At 46.7% G+C, this 18728-nt stretch overlaps 1 protein-coding gene and 1 long non-coding RNA gene across 3 annotated transcripts in view; one reads left to right on the forward strand and one right to left on the reverse strand.

Annotated features, from left to right (window-relative positions):
- The window catches only part of NALF1 (NALCN channel auxiliary factor 1), a 410074-nt gene that overhangs the window by 374689 nt on the left and 16657 nt on the right, over nt 1-18728 (forward strand). For both annotated transcript variants that reach the window (XM_053305432.1, XM_053305433.1), the window contains exon 4: nt 13441-13612. In XM_053305432.1, coding sequence (XP_053161407.1) covers nt 13441-13612 — 172 coding nt within the window. The remainder of the gene's footprint in view (nt 1-13440; nt 13613-18728) is intronic.
- Nucleotides 1-18728, reverse strand: part of LOC128349347 (uncharacterized) — a 152369-nt gene that overhangs the window by 75759 nt on the left and 57882 nt on the right. The window lies entirely within an intron of this gene.

Consider the following 18728-nt stretch of genomic DNA (forward strand, 5'->3'; position numbering starts at 1 on the left):
GATAATTCTCCATTGGGCAGGGAGAGAGGAGGCAAATTTTTTAAACCCTTTTTAAAAATGGGATTGGAAAGAGCACTTGACACACTTTGTTATTTCAAGGATTTCCCCCTATATTGTCCCCCTCCATAATATGAGAGAATTAGGAGCTCATATAGTTTTTGGAGCAGTAGCTGGGAATGGAGTTTTTGCAGAACGTCATCCTTCATGTTGTAACAATAAAGGGCAATTGTGTGTTAATGCCTGTTGCTGCTTGCATTCCTTCCTGTTAGCTAAGAGGGGCCCACACAGGCAGTGGCGTATCGGGGGGAAACGGTGCCCAGGGCAAGCTCTGGCCCTGAAATGGCGCCCCCCCCGGCCCCCACATACCTGTGCCGGCGGCGCCCCAGGTGGCAGATCGCCATATTCAGGATTACACTTTCTCTCCATCCTGGACAGGACATCCAATTCCTGGACTGTCCAGGCCATTTGTGAACAGCTGGCAACTACTAAGTGGTATACTTTATAAGTTTAGTATCAAAAAGTTTCTCCCTCCATGGCATGTATTTTTTTGATGCTTCAAGTTGCAAGCATTAAAACGGTCCAAAGCCTTTTAGTGGACAGTACTGCATGGATATTTGGCAATTTGCATTTTGGAGGAGGGAGGGGTCACCTGAAACATTATAAAAGGCAAACAGACATAGCTGCAATGCAAAACAAAAATCTCACCCGCCTTTCAACTGTAATGCATTAATCCCGCAGCCTATAACTGCAAGTCAGAAATGAGCATGGCAAGAAATGCAGAAACAACACACACATACACACATACAGAGGCGTAACTATAGGGGGGGCAGGGGGCACGTGCCCCCGGCGCCACTCTGTTTGAGCACGTGGGGGGCGCCAAAAATAGCCCCTGCCTTTCCGTTTAAAAATTTTTTTTGTTCGATTTTTTTTTGCGCAGCAGTACGCATTGAGCAGTCCCCTTCCCCCTCCCCCTCCCCGGGTCCCGGTGCCCCCCCATTGCGAGTCTGGGCGCGCGGCGGCGGCGTGGGCGCCTAAAGTGCAGTGACTTTGAGTGCCTGCCTGCTTGCTGCTGCTTCGGCGGATCGGCGTCGTGGGTCATCATTCGTCATCATCAGTCCACTGACTCTGAGTGACATGGCGTCCCCGCCCCGTGGCGCCCCCCCAGTCGCGCATGCGTTTCTGGCCTTGCGACACGCCGCGCATGCGTGTCTGCCGCCGCGTGGACTTTGTCGCAGCGACCACGAGGCAGGGTATGGGAGACCGCAGCGCTTTGTGCAGCAGCAGCACAGAAGCAGAAGAGGATTCGACGGCCTGCCTTCCCCTGAATCATCACCACAGTGCCACAAGGCAAGCAACGCAAAAGCAAGCCGCTAGCGTTACGGACAAGCCAGGTGTGCGTGCGTGATGAAAATGATCTATTATTTTGCAAAGTAATCCGATTTCTCAATGCTCTCTCAAGGGAGCGGGCGCCGGCGCCACGCAACTTGCCAAGGTCCCCCAGGGCAGCGTGCCTTCCTCTTCAGTGGCTTGTGTCGCGTCTTGGACCGCACCTTTGTTTTCGCGGCGGCAGGAGTAGGGACTGAGACAGACACAGACATATCACATGGAGAAAGCAAGGCGAGGGCCAAGGGCGAGGGGTTTGTGGCTGGGGGGAGGGGGAGAAGCAGGAGGACAGAGAGACAGTAGACTGGAAACTGTTTGAAGCCCCAGGTTGCTCGGGGGCAGCGGGGGGCTCCCGCTTCCTAGCGGCGGCAGCGGAGAGTCCAGCGTGAGCGTGAGCGATGAGGGGAACGAGATGGAGGACGCTGAAGAAGAGTTGAGTGAGTCGCAGATAGCACGAGTGGGGCGGGGGGGCGCGCTCCGGGAAAGGGCACTTACTAGTGAGCTGAGCACATCTCTTTGACTCGAAAAGAAAAGTGCCCGTGTGTGGGGGGCTGTGTCTCCAAACTAGTTAGGCTGGGGTGGGGGGATGCAGGTATAGACCGCCACGGCGCCACCCACCACAGGGCTTGGACTCTTCCCCAGGACAGAGACCCTGGACAAACTAGTAGTGTGTAGTAGTCTGACCTTAAGTTGCTGTGAAACTAAAATGCTGCTTTGCTCTCCTGGCAGAATGTTGGTGTGAGTTAAGAGTTGGAGTTGCTTGCTTCCTTCCCAGATGTGCTCATCTCCTTGGGGAGGTGTGCCTGCCGTGTTTGAAGGGAGAGGGTATATATATATATATATATATATATATATATATATATATATATATATATATATATATACACATACATACATACATATACATATACATATACATATGTGTGTGTGTGTGTGTGTGTTTATCTATTATGATTTCATTTCTTCATGAATTTTAAATGTGTTATGTTTTTAATTCTGTACACCACTTATAGATTTTTTTACTAGATGGATGGTATATAAATTCAAATAAATAAATAAATAGATCTTGTACTGGGCCTCAACTGGTGCTTCTGTCCCCCCCTCCTTCCTTCCTCTTTCTCTCTCACTCACTCTCCCTCACTTCTTCTCTCTTTCCATCCCTCTTCTCTGCCTTTCTTTCTTTCTTTCTTTCTTTCTTTCTTTCTTTCTTTCTTTCTTTCTTTCTCTCTCTCTCTCTCTCCCTCACTTCCTATCTATCTATCTATCTATCTATCTATCTATCTATCTATCTATCTATCTATCTATCTATCTATCTCTTTCCTTCCTTCCCTCTTTCCTTCCTTCCTTCTCTCTCTCTCTCTCACTTGCTCTCCCTTACTCCCTCACTTCTTGTCTATTTATCTGTCTATGTATCTATCTCTTCCCTTCCTTCCTTCCTTCCTTCCTTCTTTCTTGGCTATAAATGTTTGCTTTAAGTAAAATGCAATTTGATGTTTCTGTACCTGACTTGGCTGCTGGCTTGTTGGAACACTGAGAAGGGGGTACAGAGGCTTATTGGAAAGTTGGTAGCCCTGGTGTGGCTTGTTGTGCTATCAAGTTGGTTTTGACTCCTGGAAACCACAGAACCCTGTGGTTTTCTTTGGTAGAATACAGGAGTGGTTTACCATTGCCTCCTTCCACGCAGTATGAAATGTTGCATTTCAGCATCTTCCTATATCACTGCTGCCCGATATAGGTGTTTCCATTTGAACCCGCAACCTTTTGCTCCCTAGGCAAGTTACTTCCCTGCTGTGCCATTAGGTGTGGCTTGTATTCCTTGTCAATCTAGGAGTAGGCAGTTGTGGTGTGTGTGTGTGTGTAGGATCTTGATTATGGAAGTTGGCTGAGTGTCAGGATGGGACAGGTGTCTTGTGTGTGTGCTGCAGTAGTATTTAGGAACATAGGAAGCTGCCATATACTGAGTCAGACCATTGGTCTATCTAGCTCAGTATTGTCTACCCAGTCTGGCAGTGGCTTCTTCAAGGTTGCAGGCAGGAGTCTCTTGCAGCCCTATCTTGGAGATGCTGCCATGGAGGGAACTTGGGACCTAGATGCTCTTCCCAGAGTGGCTCCATCTCCTGAGGGGAATATCTTCCAGTGCTCACACTTCTAGTCTCCCATTCAAATGCAAACCAGGGTGGACCCTGCTTAGCTAAGGGGACCAGTCATGCTTGCTACCACAAGACCAGCTCTCCTCCTCCACAACACAGGAGTATATACTGCATGTTGGCATCTGATGTAGGAATCTACTTATGGGCAAACATGTGTTATGTATGCACAGTATGTTGGGGGCACGGCGGGGGGGGGGCGCAATTTCAGTTCTTGCCCCGGGCGCCGTTTTCCCTAGTTACGCCTCTGCACACATACCCATGTCTAGCTCAGGACTAACTGTGTGTGGGTGTATTTATTTTCTCACAAACTTATAGTGAACAAATAAATGTAGGAGATACAGGATATGGCCTGGAAAAGCTTTTGGAGAATCAAACTATGGAAGTAGGAAGGTAGGACTCAATTCCAACATGGAAGAAGTAGAAGGGACAGAAGAATGCAATGGGAAATTATACCCCTCTCTTCACCTCATCACTTGAAGCCATAATTTACTTTTGTTACACTGGTAGAGGAAATTGTTTTTAGCGCCCACAATACATCATGGTTTATGAGCCAGGTGCCTTTGCTGCAACAAGGAACATACTTATGTAACACATTTACACCCCCATGTATACAGAATTCATCCCACTATTGCATTCCAGCTCTCTCTCTCTCTCTCTCTCTCTCTCTCTCTCTCTCTCTCTCTCTCTCTCTCTCTCTATATATATATATCTGTGGGCCATCTTAGCAATAAAATGTAACTAATTCAGACCAAAAATAAATGTTTTTGCTGCGTACAATACAAGTGAAAAGGAGCCTCTACTGTGAGAATAAATTGGGCTTACCCACTCAGCCCCCTGAAGAAAAAGAGCTCTCTGCCAACACATACACAGCTGCAGTGTGCGTGAGCGGTGACTAGTGCATAGCTGCCACTTGCATATTCCTGCTGTGGCTCATATTCCAAAAGAACAGGAGTCTTCAAAGGCTGGAGGCCTATGAATTCCAGTTTGGGGGGCCTCCCTTAGTGCTGGAGAGTTCAAGAGCTACAGCATTGTTCTGGTGAGGTGAGGGAACTGAGCATCCGCTTCCTTACAGGCTAATTCAGACACTTGGCAAGCTCCCATGAGTCCCACTGGGTTGCAAGTCTGCCAGTGTAGTGCCAGAAACATATGCCTGTCAGTTTTGTATATTGGTCATATTTTCTGTTAGACAAGCCGGCAAACATGAATTCCTGTCACAAATCCCTCTGATCTCCCTGTTCCTAATTCAGATTTATTGTGTAGGCACAAAAGGACAGAAGCCTTCCGTTCCTGCTGTTGATCACGCCCTATTGCCCTTGAGCATGCTCAGTAGCATTAAACCTGTCAGGTGTTGTTGTTTTTTTAAGTTGGTACTCAGGCATCCCCTCCTCCTCTCCCAGCCTGTTTCATGGGTCCTACCTGTATCAGAGTAGGAGTAATGCAAGACCTTCTGCGAGCTTTTTGAGGGTTGACTCAAATGTGCTTTACTGGTTCCATTTGCATAACGGCTACAAATGCAGGCTGTTGGGGTACTCTCAACATGCCCCTTTTCCAGTGGTGGCACTAGCAAAAAAAAGTGAGGGGGGGGGGCCTACTGGAGACCGCAGCTGAGACTTCCTGCATGCAAAACAAGTGATCTGCCTTCTTTTAAAACTTTTTTTTATTTAGAATGATGGCCCTTCTTTCAGAACATTTTAAAAGCTTAACTGGATTTGAAAAAGGATTAGACAAATGCATGAATGATTTGTCTATCAACAGCTTATTAGCCATGATAGTCCAACAGACTCCCCAAGTGCAAAAGCAGTACATCTCTGAATCCCAGAAGCTGGCAACAAACAGAAGGTGGCTTGTTACCTTCATGCTCTGTGTATGAGCTTCCCAAAAGCATCTGGACGGCCACTTAGAAACAGAATGCTTGTCACAATGGAACTTGGCCAAACCAGACAAGACGATTCTTATATTCTTCAGTTGGTGCCACTGACATATGATGAGTTGAGGAAATCCAGTTTTGCACTTAAATATGTGACACCTTCTCAACACCAGCAAGACTTGATGTGTAAGATAATTCCCCTTATGTGATGGAAACACTCTGGGAAGAGCAGAAGGTTCCAAGTTCCCTCCCTGGCTTCTCCAAGGTAGGGCCAAGGGAGATTCCTGCCTGCAACCTTGGAGAAGCCACTGCCAGTCTGGATAGATAATACTGAGCTAGACGGACCTATGGTCCGACTCAGTATATGGCGGCTTCCTATGTTCCTATGTAAGGGGGGAATATCAGCACAGCAGCAGAAATGGCTGCTGTTTCCCAGTAGCAGAAATATAACATGTAAACAAACCCTGAAGCTATTCACACGACCAGGAGAAATCAGGCTAAGGGAGCCTAGTCTGATTTCTCCTGGTCTTCTGCTGCCATGGGGGCCACGCGGCTCCCGGCAGCAAACCACCTAAAGTATCCCTCTCCTTAAACGAGGTTGATGGAGCTAGTGCTCCGCTAACCCTGTTTGGTTGCTCGTGTGCTGCCACGGGGCACAGGGGTCTCTCCAGCATGCCCCATGTGATCCCCCGATCCCCGCAGCCTCCGCTGGCTCCGTGACAGAGCCGGCAGCCATGTGGGCAGCCAATCCGGCCGCCCAGCTACGAGTGGCTCCTCGTCTGCAAGGAGAGTGGACTAAGCCCGCTCTCCCCACAAGCCCGGCTGAAGCTCTTCTCACAGATTGTGAGACCTGTGTTGCCAGATGGAAAGGGTGATCCACTTTCTCAGGGGCTGAGTTCATCTATTGAATCAGCAGCAGCACCAACCTGCCCTTAGCATTTATGCATCCTTGTGAGCCAGTAACCACTTTCCTTTGCTACTGTGGAGCAAATTTAACAGGATAAATTTACCCAATGTTTGTATTTCCCCAGTAGAGACAAGTATTTGAGATAAGATCAACCAAAGTACTGAAAGCACAACAGAGAATATATTCATTTCAGTACCCTGAACAGTTTAAAAAGCCTCTTCAGAACTAAAACAGTAGAGATTTCAGATAGACTGCGTGTAAATATTAAAGCAAACAAACATGGTAGTTCTCCTTAAGCAATTAATTTTGCATTTGTAATGAGAATATTTTTCCTTTCATGGTACAATGACTACAATCCACCTGAAAGTGGTAATCATAAACCACAGATTAGCCATAGTGTTTTTTCAGCTGGTCACCTAGCAATTTTGCCACTACCTGCTGCCTGCCACTGCAAAGAAGCTGAAGATAACAGATTAGTGGGTAATTATAGAACTTAAACTTTTACTGACACAAATTAAAATTAGAACAGATAAAATGAAATTGGTTTAAATTGAACCAAGTTCTCTAGGAAATTACCCCCTTTTAAGCCTCCAGGTTGAATTTGCATTTTTTATTCTTGTTTCTGTCCCTTGAATTCTCATTGTATTTTTTATGAAAGCCAGGTACAGAGGGGAGAAAAGGACAAATAGTTATTCTATATTGCTTTTTTACAATTGTCAGTGGAATAAATGTACTTACTAATCCTCTCAGAAATGCTTAAATGACCATTATCCAGTAGCCTAGATAAGAATAATAATATTAAGAAATAGTAGCAGGTAATTATTTTTCTCAGATTCTTTATATAAATGTGCATCCTGCCCTTTTCTAAAGGCTTTGGTCAGGTGAGGTGTTCCAAAATAGACAGAAACAAAATCTGCAATTAAAAAAAAATGTAAATCTGTTTAAAGACAATAAAAATACACCTTCTTTTCCTTTAATACTCAGAAAGTTCCAAACCATGGAGGACGCCCTTACAGTATTTCTGGAAAATGTTCAGGGTTGGAGTTTGGTGAACCTTCAAGGAGAAGCATGCAGATCTGGTGATATTGACTTTAAAATACTGGCTGACATCCAGACTAATGGGGAGTGGCAGTTTTTGTCAATCTCTCTTTCCCTCTGAAGCCCACTGCACCTCCCAGAAATATGTCCTTTAGGTCATGCAACCCTCAGGGACATATTTCAGAAGACACAGTACATTTCAGAGGGAAGGGGAGATCAATAAAAAGCTCCCCTCTTCCAGAGTGCTATCGCAGCATTAGTCTGGATGTCAAATATTGGAGCTATTCCCACGATCAGGCAAAATCGGGCTAGGGGAGCCTAGCTTGATTTTGCCTGATCGTGGGAGCCACCAGGCTCGCAGGCGAGCCCGGTGGCTCCCAGGCGGTTAACCCACCTAAGTACCCCTCCCCTAAAACCAGGTTTGCGGAATGAGCGCTCCGCAAACCCGGTTTTCAAGATCGTGAGTAGCTGCGGCACGGCTCCGCACTGTGGCTACTCATGAGGAGACCCCCAGAGAGGAGGCAAAAAGCTGCCCCAACTCTGGGGGTCTCACCAGCATGCCCTGTGCACTCGCACAGGGCATGCTGGAGCTTCTGGGGGCCGATCGTCCACCCCTCCCCCCAGCCCCCACCGGCTCCGTCACTGAGCTAGCAATTGTGTGGGTGGCCTATCTGGCCACCCAGGACTCCCTCCCTGATCATCTGCGGAGAGAGCAGACTTAGCCCGCTCTCCCCACTCTACTGCACAAACTGGGTCTCACTCTCCCTAGGTTACTCTGGTGATGAAACCTAACAGTTAGGAGCTGAAACTGGCAGTCTAGTGGGTCCTAGGCATATCCTGGCCATAGAATGTTGTTATGACATGTGTATCACTCACGTCTATACAAAGGTTAGCCTAGCTGCTAAGGTCCCTTATTAAGACACGAGAGTATGGCCAACAGATTTGTCAGAAATCCAAACTCCTCCTTTCTGTAGGAAGGAATTCTGCCCAATAGGTCTTGCCAAGTGCGTTAATGAACTAATTTCATTAGTTACAAAGGGTTGAGTGACTCTGGGAGTGGGATTTGTTTGTTTGTTTGTTTGTTTGTTTGTTTGTTTGTTTGTTTGTTTGTTTGTTTTAGAAACCTCTTCTGAACATGAGTTACTTGTGGCTGGGTCTATGTTTTCTGAAAGTGGGGCTAAAATTCCCTGGTCCCCTATTGTAGCTCTAACAGTGGATTTGCCCTCAAAACTGCAGTCAGCCTTGGGTGCCATTTCAAGTGATCCATGCGGAACCGGGAGACCTCTAGAAGAATTCTCTGGTACCTTGGATTATTTGCTTCTTGGATTATTTGCTTCTGCTCTTTTGTAATTGCATTCACAGGGAGATGTTCTAAGACTTCTCTTCTTTGGCTCAGGATGGAATCTTGATCCTTGGGTTTTCTAGTGGGAAGAGGGACATGGAAACTATTGTAAATTCTGAAGGGGGCATCCTGTGTGGGGGTTGTAAAGGAATGGGGGCCATAATCAGTATAAGTAATAGCTTGAATGGACTTTAAGTCTGTTTTTCTGGGGGCACTATACTTGCAAGGGGGGGCACCATCCCTAAGAATTCTAGAGACTTTGCTGACGGTTGCTAGAAACCTCTCCCAGCTGAAGACTTGAAGATCTAGGTGGCATAGGCTAAGCTTCACAGATGGGGCTAGACTACTCTATTCAGCTTGAATGAAGTTAGGAATGGAGTTCCTCAAAGGCACCACATCACTCAAAACTGCTAACAACATTTTCCTGGCCATGTACTGTATGGTCCTGGGCTTTCACTGAGGCACTGTGCCTCTAATTAGAAGAAAGTGTCAGCACTGGTTCCAGAATGGAACAGGGCTAACACTTCCTTCATTCAGTCCTCCTGCTTTGTTCCATCAGTGGCCCAAACCCCTTAGTGTGCAGTTCCGGATTAGAAAGACAAACTTGAGCCAATTGTGACAAGTCTGGGTGATCAGTGCTAGGGTACAATGTAGTGGGTCATGAATGGAGCCAGTTCAGGTCCTGGCAAGTCACATCTTGACAAGTGAGAGAGAAGCTCTATTCATACATCAGGTTGTAGACATTTACATGTTTTTGTGTGAATGACTGTCCCATGCATTCATTTAAAAAGTGAACCCTGGTACAGGCCCCTTTGCATGCAGTGTGCAGATAGGAAGTATACCTCTGTATGTGCATTAAAAATAATGTATGAGTGACTAAACATGCATAAAGATCTGTACGTGCATACGCTGTACACAGATTGTACATAATTCGGATATGTGAATAATCTATGTTATTCATGGATTCCAGTGGGTCACTGACAAAACGTTGTAAAATATAGCAGGTCATGGAGAAGATCATAGCTGTAGGAAGGTATTGAGACTACCTTTCCGCTTACCCTTTCTATTCAAACAAGATAGTACACAGATGGCATATTTAAAGGGCTCCTTAGGCCCTTTCTGCTGTAGTTTCTGTGGAGCTCATAGAAAAGGATATGGTCTGGAAGGTGTGTACAGCTCGGGATATTCCTGCCTGCAACCTTGGAGAAGCCTCTGCCAGTCTGTGTAGACAATACTGAGCTAGATAGACCAGTGGTCTGACTCAGTATACAGCAGCTTCCCATGATTACAAATATAAAAAACTAATCCTTTTACCTAGAAAATTATTGCAATTAAGCTTGTTGTTAAGATCAATATTATCTTGAACTGCGTTGCTGGATATATTGGGGGATAAAGGGTTAGGTTTTGGCGTATTTCCATTGCATGTTTCCTAAGTGCTCAAAGTAATGCACTTCTTTTAACAGCTCCAGCCTGGATTGGATCTTTAGATGTAGAGAACCAGCACCACCTTCTGTGGATATTGGTATTTGCTTTACATAGTAAAACTGTAACAAGCAGTGTATCTCCTTTGCATTCTGTTTTCATGGTTTAAGTTGATTTGACTTCCAGTTTACCACTGGATTGGGTATTGCAGGCATAGCTAGAATGCAAAAAACCAGACATACAATAATCATAGGTGCCTAACAAGCTGGGGTTGGCGACTAGCAACAGAGCTGCTTAGCCCTTTCCCAGTTTGGTTGACTCCATCAGTTCAACCACAGTTTCAATGGAACTTCGCTTCCAGTGCTCTTAGGTTAAGGTGGATATAGTGATAGTGTCAGAATTTGGAATGAGGCTTTAGAATAGCTGTTTAGACATTAAGACTATTCACATGAGCAGTCTAACTCAGGCTGGGCTGCCCATGTGTAGGGCATCAGGATCCTTGTGTGTAACACCAGGATATTCGTGTGCAGGCTGCTCATGTGTAGCATTGGGATCTACGTGGATCCTGGTGCTGCCCACCTGCCTAACCCCACTTTCAACTCCAGCCTTTAGCCAGAATTAAGGCCGTGAGCATCATAAACAGCAGGACACACAAGCAGAGCTGTGTCTGAAGGTCAAAGGACCTGGCGCCTGGAATTGTGTCCACTCAGGCTGCTTGCAACCTGAGTGCAGTGCCTTGTGGGATATCCAGAGGCTGGGAAAATGAGACCTGGCCTCTGTTGATCCATGCTCCTCCATGCAGCATGGCTCATGTGGGCGTGCAGCAGCACACTGAAGACATCACCAGTGATCATCGTCGGGGGGTGGGGGGTAAACCGGATCACCCCACACACACACACTATTCACACTTGCCCATGTGAATAGCCTTATTATGTTTTACCTGCATTCAGATGTCTGCACACAGGTACATGTTATTGTGTGAATGACTGTACCTGCTTTAATTTCAAAAGTGAACCTTTGTATAGAGCCTCCTCAAATGCATGGTACAGGTAGTAAGTGTACTGCTGTGTGAGTTCATCATATCATGTGAATAAGTTTACAGACCTGTACCTGTGCACAAATGCTGAACATAGCATGTGAATCAGATTAAATGTTACGTATTCCGCTCCTCTGAGCCAATTCTAGACTCAGGTCTTCCTGAACGTAAGGCCCACTCCAGAATGGGATCACCTGAGCCCATCCATTCCTGTGACTGCAGCTACTCTCTTCCTTTCTCCATCCCAACCTAGCATGTGGTGAAAGAGAGGCCTCTTTGTGGAACCTCCATTGCTGCTCTGTGAGCATCTGAGGTGTCAGGATCCAGGGCTACTCAGCCAAGGTAGACGACTTAATGGAGACTTCTACAGAAAGCATAATAGACTAATAGAGGCCTCCAGTGTATGGTTTTGGAGTTTTTTGCTACTATCACCACATACATGTTAGGGCAAGAGAAGGGCAGTAGCATCTTGGGGGAGGGGAGGTGCTTAGGTTCTATTGCACTTGCAGTGGTGAAGCAGGATCTAATCTTTGGACAAGGTTCAGAAATATTTATTTTCTCCCCCCACCCCCCACCCCATGTCCAGTTGGACCCATTGCGAGCCCAAATCAAGATGGGACTGTGCCAAGCACTAGGTAGAGCTGGGCTGGCAGCAGAAGCAGGGGCTTACTTGGCCACAACTTCTCCTCTGTGGGATCCCTCCTGGTCCAGCTGGATCCCAGCGACAATGGCTTCTAGAGAGAGTTGATGCAGTAATTAAATACGGCTTTTGTTTTTGGCTCCTATTTCTTCCCTCTGAAAACCTTCTGCTGGAAATGAAGATATATTTCCCTTTAATTATTTCTGCTCCTACACTCTGTGTAACCACATTATTTTTCTTTGAGAGGAATTTCAATGGCAGTTTTGCTTTGTTTGCAAAGAAAACTATTAGACAATTCCTAGCGCCTGTGAAGACAAGTTCTTCAACATACACTATTCTCTCTGGTTCTCTTTTTGTTCTTCCTCTTTCTCTTTGTTTGCTCCTTCCATTCTTTACCTTTTCTTCCTGTAACTTTTCACTCATATTCCCTTACACCCACATGTTGCTTCTCCTGTAAACCAACATTTCTTACCTTTCCCTAATTCTGGCATCCTTCCTGCTCCTCATAGTTCTTCCCCTTGTCACCTTCTCCTTCCCAATTTTACCACTCTCTCCACAACTTTTTTATTCTTGTTTTTTGTATTTTCTCTTACATGTAACTTGCGGGGGGGGGGGACACCTTCCCCCCCTCTGTTTCTAGGGATGTGCCAAAATGTGATCTGGCTGTCCAAATCGCCGGCCCCTTCCCTTTAAATTTGAGGGCTTACACAGCCCCTTTAAAGCAGAAGAGAGCAGGTTTGTACCTGCTCCTCCTCCACTCACCACCAAGGCTGCCATCCCGGCATTCCCCCCAGCTATGCCTGCGTGCTGGTGGGGCGTCTCCCAGCTGCCCCTGCATGGCACCAGTACGTGCATGGACTCTGAGCATGCACGGAGACCATGTGTGTGCCAGCACCGTGCAGGGGCAGCTGGGAGACACCCCACCAGCACACAGGCACATCCCTATCTATTTCTCTTTCTAGTTAATACTTCCTCTCTTGTTTCCAGCATTTTCAGATTTCTTTCCCTCTTTTTATTCACCCCAATCCTCCTTTTTGTCCAACAGCCTTCCCTGAAAGCAGAGATTAATATGAGTCAAGGCTTCCCAGAGTGCAGCTCCAGAACACTGTGTTTCAGTGCTAAGAGCTCCGCTTTGGATGACATGAAGTACGAGTTACGAAAGGAGTGGCTGTAAGCAAATGCAGAGTGCTTTTCTCTCGCCAATAAGTAAATACAACCCACAGCCCCTGATTGCAAGAAGGACTTTCCAATCAGAGGCTATAGCAGCTTTCAAGTAAGCAGTGCCTGAAAGGAAGGCAGTGGGGAGCGGGAGGGTGGGAGGGCAGCATGATGTGCCAACATTGCTCAGGTCTTCATCCCTCTGCCACTCTTCAAGAAAATCTCAACAGCTCCTAAGTTCTGCAAAATATTTGGGAATAGCAAGTATCTCCTGCAAAGGGAACTTGAATTAATGGGGAAATAAACGAAGAAATAGTCATAGAAGGCATTCTGAAATAATTTTTTTTCTAATGTAAGGAATATAATTTGGTATGAGTGTATTTACTTTAGTGAGAGTCTTATGGGATTTTATTTCCTGGCTTGCAGCTAATCCTGGCAGTGCTGCTTTGGCCAGTTATCCGTCTGATTCTCTTCTCTCTCTCTTTTGCCTCCCTTAGACTGTCTACAAAGCCTGGCTCTGTTCCCAGTATTTTGAAGTCACACAGTCTCACTGCAACAACACAATTCCTTGCAAGCAATACTGTTTGGAGGTTCAGACAAGGTGTCCATTTATATTACCAGACAATGATGATGTCATCTATGGAGGACTATCCAGTTTCATCTGTACAGGTATGACTGATTTCAAAACCTCTTAATTAGCGCCCCTTTTGAACACAAAACTAGATGGAGGGGCTCAGTATAGACGTTCTACGTTCATTTTAATTACTAGCAGGACTGGCCCAAGACAAGATTGTGAAGCTATTTACACGATTGCTCAAAAACAGGCTGGGTTCCCTTAGCCCAGTTTTGAGCAATCGTGAGAGCCACTAGGCTCACGGGTGAGCCCAGTGGTTCTCTGGCAACTAGCCCGTCTAACTACCCCTCACCCTAAATGAGGTTAACAGAGCGACTGCTCCATTAACCTTGTTTATTTGATCACATGTCAGCTGTGGCTGTTTGCAGCCATGGCTGACACACTGGGGTGGGGGAGAGGGGAAGGGGGACCCAAGGAAGGCACTTGCACGGTGCCTTCCTGGGGTTTGGGGGGCTAGGGCATCACGTGGTGGCGCCCCCCTTTCCCCGACCCTCGGCGCTCCTGACGGAGCTGCGGCCGGGCGTGGGAGTGCACAAACCCCATCTGGCACTTCACACCAATTGTGTGAAGCGCCTCCTCATCTAATATGCCACTGATTGTCTCTAATATGCCACAATCTTAGACAAGATTGTGTCTAAGATCTCCTTTGCTTTGTTTCCAAGGTGCAAGAAGGCCAAAGCATGAGGAGTATCTGCTGCTGTTCTTGCCCTCCTCCCACACTCCCTGTATTTAAAAAGGAGGGTAAAGCAGGGGAGGAGGTGTGGAGGAGACAAGAGGAGAGGAGAGGAGAGGAGAGGAGGAGGAACAGAAGTGATGGGCAGAAGCCTCCATCAATCTGTTGCCTGATGACATTACCAGAGTCCAGAAACTTTCAAAGTTTTTAAACAGTGGTGAACAAATGTACAGAAGCCCACAAACAATGTACCAAAATACAGATATGGCCTTACAGCCTCCAATTCCATGATCCTGCCTCCCTATCACTCTGCTGCATCGTTGCTATCCTTACACAAGCAACCACCACAGAAGCCCTATCTGCCGCGTCTCCTCTTGACCCAAGAGCCCTTCCCATAACCCTCAATAATCCTTTCTGTCACAATCCCCTCTGACACTACTCTCCCTTCCCATTGCTGCCCTGGCCTGACTCCCGATCCTAGCCCCTCTTGCACCATTTATTGCTATTGCTGTTCTGCTTTTCAACAAAAAGTACTTTAAGCAGTTTATACAAAAAACCAAGAAGAAAAATAAGATGGTCCCCTGTCCCCAGAGAGTTCGCAGTCTACAAAGCAACACAAGGTAGTCACCAGCACTAGCCACTGGAGGGATCCTGTGTGCTGGGACTGAATAGGGCCAGTTGCTCTCCCCCTGCTTAATATAAAGGGAATCACCACTGGGGCCTCTTTGCCCATGTAGCAGGGGTAGCAGGAAAGGTCCCTTCGGCTTCTTCTCTTCCAATGGTCTTCCTTAAGCATGATTTTCTTTGAACAGCCCTAGGCATTTCCTGCTCAGGAGTCCTATGCTAGTTTGGCCAGGTCTCTTTTGTGACTTCTCTAGACAGAGCTTCCCATGCTATTGACTGAGCACCTGAACAGTCAGCCAAATGGGCAAAATGGAAGAAAAGCAGGAGATGCCTTGCTCAAACGGGTCGCAAGGGCGGCTGATGAGGGTGCCACTGGGAGTGGGGTGGTGAGAGACACCTTTTAAAGTACATTAGAAGGTGCTTACCAGAGGTACTGCCGCATCTGCAAGTTGCTTCGAGCACAGCTCTGCCTGGCATCCTGCTTGGCACTGGCACGGCTCTAGCAGTCGCCTGGCCTCTGTGCATGCACGGAGGCCATTTGCATGGTCAGCACAGAGGTCAGGTGAGTGCTGGAGCTGTGCTGCCACCAGGGGGAGCACCACTGCTCGAGGCAGTTTGCAGATGTGGCGGTACCACTGGTAAGCACCTTCTATTTGACCGTTATAGGTGCCTCTTGCTGCTGTCCCCTGGCAATGCCCTCACTGGCCACCACTGACTGCTAGTGAGTTCAGAATAATTACAGCAGTGTACAGACCTCATAACAGGAGAGCCAGACTACCACGGCGGTGTAAAGGAGGAGTCATGGGGAGGGGGCAGATGCTCCTGCTCCTCTGAGCAGATGACATCAACTGGAGGCCTCTAAGAGGTGATGGCTGTCAGAGGCACTGTGGGGTGGGGGTGGGCAGTGATGTACAAGTCCTCACTTGCCGGGACTGCTACTTCACCAGGTCTGCAGCAGTGGCCACAGGGAAATGGGCTCCACTCACCCTGATAGGCTGCCAAGTTGATGCACAGTAGCATAGGTTCAGTCTTGGTGGGAGTGGGGATTCCTCACCCACATTGATGTCCAACAGCTGGGACTGTTGATGAAAGGCGGTGAAAAACAGTGGCCGCAAACGGGGTCCTAGGGGGTCAGATGTTATTCAGAGCCTTCTCCCCAATCCACCAAGTGTTTTGCTGCTGCTCCCTTAATGTGGACTCTTAGTGCGACATTTGCTACATAGGCTGTGCAGCCCAACGCCTGTTCTTTAATCACTCCTACTTGACAGTGTGGATTGGATTGGCAGCACTAAAGCTCTACATAGAAAGAGGACCTGCGCACATTGGTAGGCAGTGCTGATTAGAGAATGAGTGGCTGCTACCATGGCAAATAGTATACTGATACTATTACTGTGAGCTCACAAAAGAAAAATATGCTTTTGCAAGGATCTTTTGCAGAGATATCTGCTTGCATTCTCCACATCAGTATATTGTTCACACAATCTATCTACTGGGGAGAAAAGAGGTAAGCTGAGCATGTCACTGGGGCCTAGACCCTTGAAGTGGGACACATGTAGGCACCAAGTCATCGTGCATGTATTTGGAGGCTGGGTACATGAGCCTGAACCTCACCTGAACATCACTGCACCTAATGCAAACTCTAGGCTAAGGTGCACCAAGTCAACCTAACTATACTTCTATAAGCTACTTAACAACCAGAGCAAATGTCTAAAAGTCTAAATAGCTCTTGTCATTTGTTCTTAACATGAGTGGGGAGGAAAATTTCTAGGTCTGGTAATACTGCAAGGAGAAAAATTAATTATTGAATAGGCGCTATCCTTTATCAAACCTTATTTTGACACTCCTATTAACTCTAATGTATGCATGCAATATCATGGCTAATTAAATCTGATGGGTACGCAGGTTGGAGAACTTATTCTTCACTTTTAAAGATGAACAGCTGGAATAAAAGTGAAAAGCAGTCTCATACACCGATGCATCTAGAGCAGCCCGCAAAGCCTGTTACAAAAGAGGTCCTGGCATAAGCACAGAACATCCCCACTCCCTCTGGCATGTCCAGAGTTACCAGTGGTGGAAGGGAAAGCCCCTCAAATCTGTTCTTCCAGATTTCTATCCACTGTCTCTTGTTCTTTGTTTTGTTTGTCTGAAAAGAATGTCCATGTACCTGGGATGGGTTAATTGGATGAACAGGTAGTGTCAAGGAAAGGCAGGTGAGCGGTTGCTACAGCCCCAACAACCTCTCCCCACTGTTTTTGCTGAGCCTGCAGCATAAATGGTAGATTTATCAATACTGATGGTGCAGAGACTTTAGTGCTCAGCAGTGGTACATGTTCAGAGGAATGTTCAGTAGCATGTGGTGAGTCCCTTGGAGTATTCACATTTGCATTTTGAAAGGTGTAGTAAGAGCAGGATATAAATCTACTAAATTCATTCATTTATTTTTCTGTGTAAACTGCTTTGAGAACTTTTGTTGAAAAACAATATATAAGTAGAAGTAGTAGTAGTAGTAGCAAGCCACCTAATGGCACAGTGGAGAAATGACTTGATTAGCAAGCCAGAGGTTGGCAGAAACTCCTATATAGGGCAGTGGCGATATAGGAAGATGCTGAAAGGCATCATCTCAAACTGTGCAGGAGATGGCAATGGTAAACCCCTCCTGTATTCTACCCAAGACAACCACAGGGCTCTGTGGTCGCCAGGAGTCAAAACTGACTCAACGGCACACTTTACCTTAAGAAAAAGGAGGAGGAGGAGGAGCAGGAGGAGAAAAAGAAGAAGATAAGAAGAATCTTTGGTATAAACAATATATTATAAAGTCTACAATTTCTATAGGAAAATTCTAAAAACCAAGAATACAGTATTTCACTTATTCACAATCCAAAGTACTTAAACTTAAAATGTAGAGTATGTTTCTATAGGAAGGGAATGGAGGCCTTCAACTTGCTTCCTAGTGTTTGAGACTATGAGTGATTATATCAAGGAGCTGTATAATCTTGGACTTTTACACACATGGCTTTTAGCTCACATCTCCTCCAGAATGGAGGGTGCGAGTTCACATTTCAGCCAGATTTACCTCGAAGTATCAGCGGGCTATCAGGTACCAATTTACACACAATTCTGGTTTTCTCTGAATTAGCGCTGCACATCCTGGCTTAACCCAAATGCATTTTTAAAAACCCTCTATTTCAGAGGCTTTTTAAAAAACAAAAATAAAAACTCTGAGGCTTCTAGTATGCCCCAACACTTCTCTGTGATCTGTGGAGGGGCCATTGCCGATAATTCGGCTTTTTTCAACTCGCACTTTCATTTTTTTAAAAAAAATGGCTGGGTGAACTAGCAGAATGCCAAGTGCCAGCAGAGGACACTGCTTGGCAGTTTGTCTCACTGATCTTCCATAACGCTGGATTTAAAGCAAGTGTGAATGGGAACTGTCACACTAACAACAACAAAAAGGTCTCACGCCCAGAGGTGATGTTTCTTTTGATTTTAAGGAAACTGTATTTGTTGGGAGGAGAATTCGTTTGTGTGAACTGGTACAGGCTCCTCTCCATGCCCGCCGCTGCTGTGTGCCTAGTTCATTCACAGGGAGGCAGCGGCTGAGCTCAAGGAGTTGGATCCAGCGCACCCTGTCTGTCTGCCTCCCCAACCATGTGAGTAGAATCAAAAGGTAGCACAGCAGCCTGCTGGCTTGCTCAAGCTGGCGCCACCCCTTGGCTCGGCTTGGCTCCTTGTGCGCCCATCCTCCAGCTCCCAGGAGGGAGCCACCACTGCTCTCCTCCTCCTCCTCCTCCTCCTCCTCCTCCCACAGAGTGTCTGGCTGGGTGGCTGCTCCCGTGTTGTGTTATGATGGTGAT

The sequence above is a fragment of the Hemicordylus capensis genome, chromosome 3 (assembly GCF_027244095.1).
Source record: "Hemicordylus capensis ecotype Gifberg chromosome 3, rHemCap1.1.pri, whole genome shotgun sequence".
In the NCBI taxonomy this organism is placed as follows: domain Eukaryota; kingdom Metazoa; phylum Chordata; class Lepidosauria; order Squamata; family Cordylidae; genus Hemicordylus; species Hemicordylus capensis.